General features: G+C 39.1%; 1 protein-coding gene across 5 annotated transcripts in view; it reads left to right on the top strand.

Moving 5' to 3' along the window:
- Positions 1-14,167, top strand: part of LOC136853464 (pecanex-like protein 1) — a 153,118-nt gene that overhangs the window by 12,373 nt on the left and 126,578 nt on the right. For all 5 annotated transcript variants that reach the window (XR_010857472.1, XM_067129056.1, XM_067129060.1 and 2 more), the window contains exon 3: positions 12,561-12,689. Coding sequence is in view for 4 of the 5 variants with exons in the window: in XM_067129056.1 (XP_066985157.1) it covers positions 12,561-12,689 (129 nt within the window). In the remaining variant the exon portion in view is untranslated. The remainder of the gene's footprint in view (positions 1-12,560; positions 12,690-14,167) is intronic.

Here is a 14,167-nt window from a genome sequence, read left to right as displayed (position 1 = left end):
AATCTTTGGTGTTCAGTTAGACCCCAGTCGCCTGTTATCCAAGAATGCCTTGACATTCTTTGCAAGGACCTTGATTTCCAAATCAATCTCGGGGGTTCAGAATGATTTCCTGCCTTTATGTAAAATCAAGGCGCATGAAATAAGAGCAATGGCTATGTCTTTGGCCTTCAGACGTAATCTGTCTCTTTCTTCAATCTTGCAATCAACATATTGTAGATGCAAGTCACTTATCGCTATGTTCTACCTGCGCAATATCGAAACAGTGTACGAAAAATGCAGTACACTAGGCCCGTTCTTCGCAGCTGGCATGGTATTGGGGGATGAAGGATAGGAGGAATGCCTTCATTTTCCTCTGTCCACTCTCCTTGAATAAGGATTGTTGCATTCCTTTGGAAGTCTAGGGGGCACTGTGTGTTGTTAGTGCCACCAGTCTTTGGTTTTTTTATGGTTCTGGTTGATTTTTAAATTTGTTTAAGGTGTAGGTTAAAAATCTTTTATCTGGTCATATTTTGTTGTGCTGTGCGCCCAGGGCAAGGGCACACACACATATCGTTTATGTGTTCTGTTGAAGTGTAAGCTTTGGCAGCCTGCAATATGCTCCTGCTTTGCAAAGCACCCACTAATGTAGAGGCAACTCTTGGCTCTACCGCCATGCCACTACAGGTCGAGAGGAGCTCTGACCAGAGGCATTACTTATCTGCTGTAGCTCCCTCACCGGGTAAGGTTACAACAAGCATATCACGATGCTAGCTAATTTTCTATTCCAAGTTCTTCTCCATATCTGAGTGTTTTTTGAGTAGCACATACATGTCCATACATCCCACCACCTTTCAGTGTGGGGTTCAGCTATGTAAGTTACTTAAATAAAAATGACCTTTTTATGGTAAATTAGCTTTATATACAATATACTTACCAAATAATTACATGATCAGAGCCCTCCATCCTCCCCTCTCACAGACATAAAGCATAAACAGATTGAGCTCTTTAGCTGTGCTGTACCTATTCTTCTCCGAAAGTGGGCGGGGCAGTCTACCTACACCCAAAACAAAAGAGCACTAGAGCGAGTTTTTAATTTTGAGCTGCCGTGTAAAGTAGAAACTAATAGCTATGTAATTATTTGGTAAGTATATATAAAACTTTATTATAAAAATGTCATTTTTATACATTATTAGCCATTATATTCAGTTCTTATAAGTTAAAAGTTAGTCCTTTATTATACGAAGTTCAGGTGGGCATTTAAATTAGTGGGATCATAAATAGCTTAGCACTGTAGTTCATTAGTGTTTTGCTAAGAGAAGTTCAGTGACCTCCGCAGTGTTTGGAGCACTGCTTTTATTGTCATTTTATGCTCTTATCAGTTGTAGACGTCTTGATATGTTTTGCATTTTCATATAGTTCATGATTTTTTTCTTTGAGCAGTGTTATTAAGCATTTTAAAGAAAAATACTCTTTGAGAAGATTTTGTTCTTGTTCATTTTAAGTTGTTTTTGGTTATTTACAATCTGTGTACTGCATAGTATTGTATGTTTATTTTATAATGGATTCACGATTATCTTGTTCAAGATTTTTACTTACCCAAAATAGATCTTTATGGAATATTTCTATGTTATGTAATTATGGCACACAATATGAGGTTTTGAGATTTAGCACTTTGATCAGTTTGATATTTGTTAAATAAATTTCCATAACTAATTTTAATAATAGTTAAGTGTAGATGCTCAGTAGACAGTGCCATAATTTCATGTACAACTTAGAGACCCTTATTTATTTTGTAGTACCTGACGGTGTTAGGTTTGTAGCCTGTCTGTGCTTGTGAGGTATGTAACCATTGGTCCTGGCCTCAGTGGCAAATATATAATACAGTACTGAAGTAAAAAACTTTGTAGGTGTCCCAAGAACTCAGGCAAGGGTTCTTTGTTGTCCTCTCTAGATCTGTCTTAAACCTTTATCTTTCATTATTATATACCTCTCCTGGGCCTACTGATTCAATCCTACAGCCTCTCTAAGACTTCAAAATGAGGAGGTTAAAAGCTTCCTTTTTAGTCTGTCACACAAGCAAGTGAAATTGAACTTACATAAGCTTTTGGAGATTCTGTATGATTTCTCATCCCCTGCCAGGCAACCTACCATTTTTCCTCTGCAGCATAAGCATATCTGCATTCGTTTGTTTATCCATCAGCAATAGAAGTAAGCTCTTCTCCAGGAGTAAAGTTTCCCTGCAAGAGAGTGTTATTTGAGTGACTGTTCCCCTGACACTGAATGTTACATGCCAAGTAGCACTATTGCTCCTTCACCTCATTCTTTGTCTGACAACATGCCTGTTGCTCTTTTGTCTAGTTCAAGTGTTATTAACTCTATAGTTGCAACATGCGGCCGTCTTTGAGTGTGCTTGCTCACTAAGGTTGAAGACCCCCAAAAATATCTCTCTGGTTGTCACAGTAGATGAAACTCAAAGCCAACTGTGTTCAGATCTGCTTCCAGTGAGGCTGGTCTCCAGAAATTCTTAAACAGCCCAACCTCTTAAGTCCAGGAACCTTGGGACCAGGCCACTGCCGGACCATAGAAACTCCCTTAATATGGAATACACCCCTAGAAATTGAAGCCCTGTGTAAACATAGTCTTTTAAGCTAATTAGTCTTGTAAGCTAATTCCACATATAAGTATCCTAGTTGCTGACGTAGCCTACTACTTGGCTAAGTGCTGACACCACTTTTTATCATTTTATTACTTATATATTTTTACTGTATCATTTTATAACTAAATACCGTATAATTTTCTTTAAAATAGTATATATACTGTATTTAACACATATAGCCTACATTCTCGAGTTAGCCTGACCGTAAATCAACTATACATAACTTTTGTCAGAATCTGCAGAATGTTATCGGTGACTTTCACCTCCTAAATTTACTATCTTCATAATTATCACTGTTAGTTTCTTCATCATTTATTTTGATTGTAGAAGGTAATGAAATGACGAAAATAAACAATGAAATTTGGCAATCACTGTATTCATTCGCTGTCATACACTGCCATCTATTGAGGAAAATGAACACTAAACATTTGCTAACGGAGGGGAAGGATAGAAACATTTTCTAGCATAGATAAAGATTTATGCTTGCACGTCTTACCTCTAACATCATCTGATCTCGTGGGTGGCATATTGAATGGGTAAATATACAGCTATATAAAAGAAATGAGGTCTTTCAAGCACTCTAAGAGTAAGGAATTTGTGCATTGTCAAGTCTCATTATTTTGATCAAAAGTTTTGACATTGTAGAGCCTTCCCAAATGGAATCTTTAAGAAAATATTTTTGATAACATAGTTGCTTGTTTTGTCCTCAAGGAGTTACCCCCTGGTGTGCCAGTGCTTTACTCTCTGCTGGTCAATGTAGGATGATCCCTAGCCCAAATCCCATGCCTTTTGTCAGAGAAGTGGGAGAGTTTTGAGGACTCAACAGCGACTACCAAAAATAGGTTTTTCGTACGTCAAAACCTGTTTTTTTCTAGCGTAGTCACTTGTTTCGTCCTCAAGGAGCTTTACAAAAGAAATTGACAGGTGACAAAAGGCTTAAGCTCTCAAAATTTTAATCCCAAACAACCCAAAGAAAAAACATTTATGGTGTGAGGTCAAGCCACAAGTTTCAGGCCCATTCCTTATCTAAAAAAAAAAAAAAACCTTTTGTGGTTTTGGTAACAAGAAACAAGAAACTAAAAAAGAACTAACCATACCACCTACTGACATGCAGTGCAGACGAATTTGTTTGAGCTCATGGCAGTAACGTTTTAACAACACTGTCTCTGATGCCCACCCTGTACTTTTGGAGACTTCTTCAAAAGAGACATTTCTGAAGAAGGCCAACGACCTACTTACTTTCCTAATTTCATGTGACCTACAAAAGGATTGTGGGTTTGCTATTTTAATGAGGGGCACTAAAATTATTCTTAGCCCTTGTAGAGAGTGGTTTATTCGTGCTAAGGCTTAGGAAAATTGGACCTTCTTGGATGTCTGCCATGACCTCTAGGTAAACCTTAAGTGCTTGAACTGGGCATAATGTTTTGTCTTAAATTGAGTTTCCTCATAAGAATAGATTTCCTTCTTAAAGGATCCTCATTCTTGGCCAGGAATGATGGGCCTGGGGACATTAATAATTGATTATCAGCAGTTTGTGATATATCGTCCCCGTCTAAGAGAGCCCAGTTCACTAATACGGGCTCCTGATGCTAATGCAATCAGGAATATCGCCTTCTGTAGCTTGTGAGTTGCGGTTGTATTGGGTCCGCTGAATTGAGGGGTAGATAGAAGTCCAAGTACTTTGTTCAGGGACCAAATAATTGGGAGTCTTTCAGGAGCAGGTCTTTGTAGAGCAAAAGACCGCAGAAGGGAAATAACAACTTATATGCTGGTGTCAATCCCGAATCCATAAAGCAAAGGTTCTGTTAACGCTACCTTGTATGCCATGATGGTTGTAACCGCAAGGCGTTTGTCTTCAAAAAGATATATCAGAAAATTTAAGTGTTTCCATAGAAATTTGAACTGGGCTCTCAGGATGGATATAATTAACCATATCTTCCATACGGACTGGTATTGTCGGATAGATGACGTCGGTAATTTTTACACTAGGTACCTAGCAATGTTGGGCGAGTAGTTTTCATGGTAGATAATGTTTAAAAAATCCATATGTGAAGGTCTCGGCTCAGAAAGGAGGATGTGTAAACGATTTTCCCTCCTACTTTCTGGGATAGAACAGGGAACGATAGTGGAATTGATCTTTTCGCTTATTGTTGAAGTGATAGGAACTAATTCCTGTTTGGCCAATTTGGGGCTATTAAGTAAGCTGTGCCTTTGAAGGTTAGGAGTTTGCTCAGAACCTTCGAAATCTGGGACAATGGAGGAAAAAGATATATTGTCCTCCACTTGTTCCAGTCTTGTAGGAAGGCATCTCTTGCTATTGCTTGATTGTCGAAGTTCGGAGATACATATACTGGGAGTTTGTGATTCTCGCATGTGGCGAACAGGTCCACTTCCGGTTGTGGAAGCATGTTGGCTATTGTTTAAAAAGAATGGTTGTCCAACATCCGCTCTGTTGAGGCTGTCGTTTTCCTCGATAGAGAGTCTGCTATTATGTTGAGAGACCCTGTGAGGTGAATTGCAGACAGGTGCCACTCCTTTACTTGTGCCATCTGAAGGATGGCTAGCATTACCATGTTGAGAGGAGGTGAACGTGATCTCGATCTCTTGATGCAGGACTTTGCAGTTGTGTTGTCTAGAACCAACAGAATATGTGTTTCTTTTGGAGGTTTGAGTTTTTTGAGAGACAAAAAGACAGCCATCAGTTCCAATTAATTGATATGACACTTCCTCAGAGTAGCTGACCACCTCCCTGCCACCTGACGATCCTCCCAGTGTCCTTCCCAACCTGTCAACGAGGCATCTGTGTGTATTGTCACTCTTACAGATGGAGGAGTCTGGGTGACCTGTTTCGCCAGAGATTCCTTCTGGGTCCAAGGCTGAAGTATCTCCCCGACTTTTGAGATCGGTCTCGCATCTTTTTTTTGCGTGCAATAGCCAAAATTTGTTCATGTTTTTCAGTTGCAATCTGAGTATTGGATGTATTACTGATGCAAACTGCAGTAGACCCATCATATGTTCTAATTGCCACCTGGAAGCTCTGGGCTGCTCCTGGAACCTTTTGAGGTTTTTTCCTTATTCTGTTCTGAGCTTTGATGGGGAGAGACAACAGGCCCTGAAGAGTATCCCAACACAGTCCCAACCACTGAAAGCGTCTGCTGGGCGTGAGGCGGGATTTTTTCCAATATATTATAAAACCTTTTGACTAGAGTTTGTTGACCACTGCTCTTAGGTTTTTCAAGCATTCATTTCTTGTGGCCCCCCAGATTACCAGTTGTCTAGATAAGCTATTAGTTGTATTCCTTCTTTCCTGAGTTCCTGGACAACTACCGTTGCTAATTTTGTAAAAATTCTTGCAGCAATGTTTAGCCCAAAAGGCATAACTTTGAACCTGTACGTCTCTTTCCCTATCTGGAACCCTAGGAAGGGGTGAAAGGGAGCGGCAATAGGGATGTGCCAGTATGAGTCTTTTAGATCTATAGAAACTGTCCAGTGCCTTTTTGGAATGGCTGAATGTACTTGGACAACGGTAGTTATCTGAAACTTTTGGCAAATAGTGTACTTGTTCAATGTTGATACGTCGAGGATCACTCTTTTTCGGAGGAATCCTTTTTGGGAACACTGAAGAGACGTGCTTGGTGGCAATATATGCATGTTTATCTATGGCACCTTTTAATAGGGCCTTCTGCACGTAATCTTCCAGAGAGGGGCTTGATGCTTGAAAGAACCCCTTTAGAGGCAGGGGAGGATGAGACCATTTCCACCCCAGCCTGTTGAGAACAATGCTTTGTCCCCAAGAAGAAGACTTCCATTCCTTGTGGTGTCTTTGAAGTCGACCCCCAACCAAACAGCTCTTATTGATATTCCCTTCTTCCTCTACCTTTTCCTTTGATAGGCATTCTGGGCATTGCTTTTCCTTTTCCTTTGTAAGATGGTTTTTGGACCTTATGAAAAGCATGTCCTTGCTAATGTGGCTGTTGCTGTCCTTTTGAAGGGGGTTGTCCCTTCTGACTACCTACCTGTTCATGAGGAAAAGTTTTGGAGGTGATTGCAGGCTTATATGATTTGTTATCAAAGTGAGCCTTTTTTGAATTGGGTAAAGAGAAATTTTGGGCTTTTTGTTTCCTGAATTCTCTTTTTCCCAGAAGAACGTACATTGCACAATTTTGTTGTCGTGCTTGCTCATTGACTTGATTTACAACAGAATCCTCAAACAGGTCCCTACAGAAGGGGTTAGACTCTAATAAAGCAGTCACATTAGGAAGTGACTTCTTGGAGCCTTCTAATGTTTCCATTCGCGCTTTTAAGCGCCAGTCAAAAAAGTCATACTATGCTTTCCATAGGGTTCTCATAAGACTTTTAGCCACAACAGCAAAAAGTGTCCTGGAATCCTCTGGAAGCCTTTTGGTGGCAATTTCTAGCAAGGTGGAAGAGGTTAAGATACTAAGGAGAAGAGTCCTAGCACAGGATTCTGATGAAGCTGTCTCATCTGAGATTCTTCTCATAGGGGTCCCAAATTCCTGAGTAGCAACATCCGAGGGGAACTTTTTCCTTTCAAAAGGGAGTTGAAGTGTTGCCCACTCCTTGGTGGAATTTTTTGAAACCCAGAGGACTGTGGCAAATGGTTTTAGTTCTGCCATTGACTCCTGTTTTCTAGTTACTACATAATTCTGAAAGTTTGCCTTCACATGGTTAATTATTCTAAAGGTGAAGGGACAGGAGGCCAGAGGTACTTGGTGAGCAAGTTGGGTTTTATTCATAATGGGAGTACAGATCCACCTACCGTTGACCTGGTAAAGGGCGTCATGTATAGCTTTTAATGCTGTATTCCCACATAAGAGAACTGTTTCCTTTCGAGGTTTCTCCATGTCTGGCAAAGGTGGTATCAGGTGCCATTCTGTATTAGGGAATGCTGCCCTGCCTCTAAACTCACATGTACAACTTCGATCAAGGTTTTTCTCTCCTTAATTAAATACTTACCATCAGGAGAGAAAATACACATTGAAGCATCTCGCCAAGGATCATCAGTATCATCAGGGGAGAATGTTGGAGCCCGTTACATTCTGACCTGAAGCTTTATAATCCGAACTGGCTGTTTTGTTGGCTCCAGTTGGAATTCTAACCTTGGATCTTGTTTGGTCAGAGTTTGTTTCCACTTTCCCTTTTTGATTGCAGGATGCAGTACTTTTACACTTTGGAGTGTACATCACTGACTTGATTTCTTGAATTTCCTGTTTGGAATTGTGCAATATGTCCATTATATATTGCCGTCCTGTAGCAAGGGCATCTTTGATATTACTTATAATTTCCTTACGGAACTGATCAAATGCTGCAAACTGTGTATCCCCTTTGGGGGAGCTTGCATAATTTGACTGAGCATCCACAGCCGAACTGTGACTGCCTGTGACCCAGGGGACAGAGGTCCTGGGTGAGTTACTATACCCCTTTGAAAATGTAGTAATTTCAGTTAGGGTTAATTGAATCCTTGTATCCCTTTTGAGGGAAGGATTCTGATCAGCTTCTGAGAGTTGCATGGGGGATTGAATTCCTTCTGGAAAGTTTCTCCCACGGTTAGCTGAAGGTAGTGTCCCTGGACCTTCTGGGTTCAGCAAGGTCATTTCGGTAGCAATATCAACTTCATCTGTATGATAATCACCTCCAAGAGGAACTTCCTCTATTTCCCCCACAGGGTTAACCTGGAAGGTATTGGGGACTGATGTTACTGGGTTTTGGCCCAAATATAGATCTTCTGAGAAGGGGTTAAATATGTGTTGCCGGAGTTCTGCTGGAAAGATGCAATTATCCCCCTTCCTTCCCCTTGCTGAACCCTAGGACCCATTGTGACAGCTTGAAATGAGCTGTCTCATCCTTAAAACTTGCTGCCAAGAGCACACTGCAAATTTTGTACATATCTGGTGGCCAAGCAGATCTGTCTTGTTTTTTGTAAGGACTATGCTCATGGCAGGTGGAATGGGCCATACCCACTGGCAAAAAGCAAACCGAGCAATTTGCCACGGAACACTTGAGCTGAGGGTCCTGCATAATGGTGGCCCTATAGTGAAAGAACCAAGTTGTTATTAGAAACCAATTAGTATAAGTTGGTTTTAAAAACGGACACTTTTGTAAAACCCTGTGCCATTAGTATATTACATCTTACAGGTTAATGTGATTACTATGCGTAAATGTAATACCTTTTATAAATATCCAAGTTAACTTAAACCATTTTAGGTTTAGGTTGACGCTGACAGCATATAGGGCTGCTTTACCTAAACTGTTAGTCCTTTTGCAATGGCTATGTGAAATTTTAATTCTAAATTGTCATGCCATATGGACTAATCTTCTATAAACTAAGTTGTTTAATAACTAACCCAAGCTACTGTTTTATATGGCTTAGGTTAATCCTTCTAGTGTAATCTATATTAATCTAAGCATAGAAGACTTCTTAGAGGATTCTCGCTTAACCTATTCCAGGTCGTTTCTTATTCTAGGTTTAATTAAATACCTGAGGATATAAGGTACATGAAAAATTAATCCTCTTTTAATCTGGTTTTTTTGTTTTATATAGCCGAGACTACCTTTTTGTCTGATACTCAGCCTCGCTGTTTCTTAATTAACAGTAGGAACATTCCCTTAATAAGGGACTTCCACTTAATCTAGTTAGGCTATTGCCTGCTCTAGGTTTATGTCACCTGTAAGGGTATAGGCTTCATAAGACCTTACCAATGTTATTGACCCTAGAATACTGTTTATATGTACTCCTAGGCTTCCCTTACCAATGTTATTAATCCTAGAATACTGTTTATCTGCACTCCTAGGTTTAGTGTTCTTTCTTATCCTAGTATAGGGTATTAGCTAACCCAGATTTTTATAAATCACACTTAAATGTACAAGCTATATAGAATTAGCAACTTGCTAATAAGTAAACACAGTTAGGCTACTATTTTTGTCTAGCTCAGGCTGACCTCCTACCTTGTTTGTATCCAGTCCTAGGTTATTTGGTCTATTATATAAAATAGTAACCCAATAATATGCAATCTTATATATCACTTACTCTAATCTAGGATACTGCCTAATCTGGACTATTTATTTCACAAGGGTATGGTTACATAAAATACAATTGACTTAGTATGTAGCCTTGATGCTAGGCTTCCATCTCATCTGGAACAGGTTACTACTTTCATCTAGTTCTACTGTAGATTACCATCAAGGAAAATGATTGTCCAGTAATGGGAAGCTACTGCCTAGTCCTGGATTATTTTAGGTCATACCTAAGTACAGAGGCCACATAGAGGGAAGATTTTAGTTTCCTGTTTATCGAATTCTAGGACCCTTGGTGTAAGCTAGGCTGCTGCCTAGGACCGTAAAAGAATACGTCTTAAAAGGTTCTTACCTTAAATTGGGCTACTACCTAATCCAGGTTATTTAAATCACCTTTAGGATATGTAATCCTAGGAAATAGCTACGGACAACATCTACTATATTTACATTATTCACACTGAATTCGTTAGGCTACAGCCTCAAGTAGGCTACCGCCTCATGTAGGCTACCGCCTAGGCTATTGTTGACATCGTTATCTGAAAGGATTATCTAAATTAATAATAAATTTTGGAACATTTCTTTGTTACACTTTTAAATTGTATGATTAAAAATTCAAATTTTGGGGGCTTTCGCAGTTAACAGAGATCATGAGAGAGCACCGACCATGTGCTCTGAAAACAAAGTCCAGTTTCCAGATTCCTTACACAAAAAACATTTGTTCCACTGTTTAAACTAACAATTTTTAGGTGGAGCTCAAAAATAAGCACTTAACTTTCGAGTTTGGATGTTTCCATAATTCTTGCTGGTGAAAACAGTAAGGAGCACTGAAACGTGGTGCGCATAGTTTGCACTAGCAGAGGGTAATGGAGCTGGTCTTTTGCCTGCCCTGGTTGTAAACAAGAGGACAGATGCGCATGCGCAATAGTCACTTCTTGCATTTTTTGACATAGGAAAAACTGGGTTCAGCTTCGCTGAAGATAAGGGAAAATGCCCCCTTATCTCTGAGTCCATCATACTCTATCACGTGTCATAGTTTTTTCATTACGACACAATGCCCGGCTACAAGACCAGGCTAGAAAAATATTTCTTTGATGCTAGTATATCACCATGGAGCGCTGGCACACCATGGGGGGTAACTCCTTGAGGACTCAACGGTGACTACCAAAAATAGGTTTTTCTGACATTAAAACCTGTTATTTTGTATTTAAATTTAATATCAAAAACATAATATGACTTCACACATTTTCATTACTAAGAATTTTTTTCATAAAAACAAAAGAAATATGGCATAATTTTTGCTGTTGGGAAGTTGCAAACAGTATGTGATGCCACCCTCATGGCTGCTCAACGAACTATTGGCAGCTGATTCAAAATCGAGTCGAACCATGGGAGCTCCTGGACCACAGAATGCCAGTTTTAAGAGGTTCGATTGTACCACTAGTTGGAGATTGGAATGGACCCTATGGGGGATTCAAATCTTGAAACAAGGTTATCAGTGCCTTTGCTGGAGACAAGCCTTCCACTAATGTCAGAACCTACTTGATTTGTGTCATGCACCAGGAACTCGAAGTTTCTTGCCCTTGACAGAGAGGCGAGGTTAATGACGGGTGAATGAGTTAGAGAGAAGTTATTTAGCAATCTCGTGGCTTTTACAGCCAGCTATTCAGTATCCCCAAAGCCTACGGAGGATGGAGACCTTTTATCAGCCTCACCTGTGAATCACTTTTTGCAGCCAACTGAATGTAGGATGGAGACAGTAGCATTGATGTCACTTCATTTGGAGGGACAATTTCTTAGCATCCCTGGATTCGAAGGATAGTTACTTTCAAGCCCCAATACACATGTCTTACAGGATAAACTTCAGTTTGCTTGGCAAGGAAAGGTCTTTGAGTTCAAGATCCTTTGTTTTGGGCTGGCCACTGTTCTGGAAGATTTAACTTGTCTTGTTGCCATGGTTGCTATTTTGGGTCACAGGCGAGGACCGTTAAGGGGCCTCAATGATTGGCTGATAATGCATCATCTGTCACAGAACTTTGGAGACACCTCAGTTACCCAACAACCTGTGAGAGCATTGGGCATATTCATCAACTGGGACAAGTCAGGCTTGACACGAGCAAGAGGCAATTTATTGTATCTGGGGATGGAGCTAAACATAGTAATGTTTCTAGCAAGACCCTTGGTCCAGAGAATACGAATGCTTCTTGCTCTTTGGAAGTACCGTAGTTGTTTAAGGCCTCATTGCTACCTTCAAAGTTGTGGCAAAAGTTCCGTAGCCAAACTAATTAGTTGTGATGTGGGATTTACACTAATCCCTTTCCAAAACCTTACTTTTTGATCCAGCACCTCTCTCATTCATTGTTTGTGTTGAACTTATATTTTCTTCATTCATAAGCTGTGTGTTTCATTTTATGCCTTAATTAATTACCAGTTATGAGTCAATGATAAACGGAACCAAGTAAAATAATTATAACCAGGCATAAACAAGTTAATCTCTTTTAGATATCGTTGACTGGTACTGCAATTTACTGTTGAGGTAAAAAAGGTTATTTTACATCGGGTTTAGGGTATAAATATAGCCTTTACAGTTTGTTATTGTCATTTATTGACTGCCATAGGTAAACAATGGAAGCCTCTTATTTCTATTTCCGTTTTTTTAATATCTTTCTTTATTTTTAATGCAGAGTATTTTCTATACACAATTTTGCAAAGATATAATATTGTTAGTACACATGAGCATCTCCACTTTCATTGTACCCAACTTACAGTTTTTAACCGATATGTATATTTATTTACTAGTTATACAGAAATTTGTATTTTGGTGTAGTTTATTCTAGATGTTTCTACATTTTTCATGTAAAACCTGAAATGTTTTTTATTGTTCTGGCTACAGATCTGAAGGCTGATGTGCATCACAAGGATAGCTCAGGAAGTGAAGAAGGTGCCAAATGTGAAGCAGCTGCAATTGCCATGGTAAACAGTGATGCCCAAGAAATGACGCTTCGTGAAAAGAGACCTAAAGGTAATCTTTTTGAAGGGATGTCATCATTATTGCTGTTATTTTTATTGTATGCCTCCAAGATTTAAATTCATTCACAAAATGACAAAGCCTTTGAGTTTTACAAGTACATTGCATTTGGTCATCATCCATTATAGAATTGAATGAAGCAGTTACTTTCATTATTGCTGTTCTTAATTGCTTGGTGTTGGGTTTAGAAGACCCCTTCAGACATCTGGTCATTTTTTTCCCATAATCCATCTACCACTTAGATGCTCTTTCATGTTAAATAGGAAAAGTGAATGTTTGTGTATAAATCTTGTAAAATTTAATGTTTTTGTGGCCTTCTTGTTTTCGGAGTGGTCTGGATTTGTTTTTTACTGCTTTTTTTTTTAGTGTTTTCAAGTCTGACTGTAGTGTACATGTTTTTGTTTATATGTTCCTTTTGTGACGGAGCTGTTACTGTTGTGTGTATGTTAGACATTTCACAGTTAAGTGGTTTTATGATACTGGTTATCTATAGCCACTATATTAGCAAGTAGCAAAAATATGTAACAGTTGTATATTTTTTCATGTCTATTCATGAGTACTGAATTTCAGTTTTTTGGTGTTTTTTGTACTTTTGTTATAACAAACCCATTCATTTTAAAAATGCCTTTTAACAGTGTGGGATGCATCCAGGTGCAAGAAGCAAAGAGTTCTAATAAGAACAGTTTTACCATGCATACTCAGCCAACCCCCTGCTACTTGATGTACTTTTCAATGTTCCTCATTTTACTGTATACCATCATTGAGTGTGGACAAGCTCCAGGTTTTTTGCATGTCTTTCTTCCAGCTTGTTTTTGTAATTTGTGCTTTTAGTTATGATGCTGTTTGTATTGAACATGTGTTTGCTGCCTGCTTGTGTATGCAAATGATGCTCTTACGTGCTGTGATTCCTGTTCTTTTCAGTAATAGTTATTGCACTACTATATACATATGTGATATGCACAGAATATTATGCGAGCTATTCTGCTATATTTCCTCAAGCAGGCAACTTATGTTCTACATATGTAGATTCAGAGATGTGAGTGTCTTCAGAAAGTACCTTAAAATAAATCATCCAGAAACTTAGAATTTATGGAAAAAATGCAAATTGACTCTAGTTGTTACAAGCACACAACACCCTTGCTTATTGCCAGGGCATTCACAGTAAAGAGTGTTTACTTTTTTAGAAATTATTTTAACAGGGGCTAGAAACAGATAGAAGAAACAGGCACTATGCGCAGGTTGTGGAATATTTTAGTAGGAAAATTAGCAGTACTCATGGACTTTTATTATTTATTACAGTCCTGTATTTCTTAGTGCATGTCCTAGCCATCTCAATCTTTGAGGCCATAGTTATTTTCCGACTGCTGGACATTATATCTCCTCTTCATATCCTCTTTTGTAATATCTCCCCATTGCACTCTAGCATTGGATTTTAGCATTCTGCTATTGCTGCTTTTCAAAACTAGCTCCAT

Source organism: Macrobrachium rosenbergii, chromosome 27, assembly GCF_040412425.1.
Source record: "Macrobrachium rosenbergii isolate ZJJX-2024 chromosome 27, ASM4041242v1, whole genome shotgun sequence".
Taxonomy (NCBI): domain Eukaryota; kingdom Metazoa; phylum Arthropoda; class Malacostraca; order Decapoda; family Palaemonidae; genus Macrobrachium; species Macrobrachium rosenbergii.
This window is presented reverse-complemented; position numbering and strand designations above follow the sequence as displayed.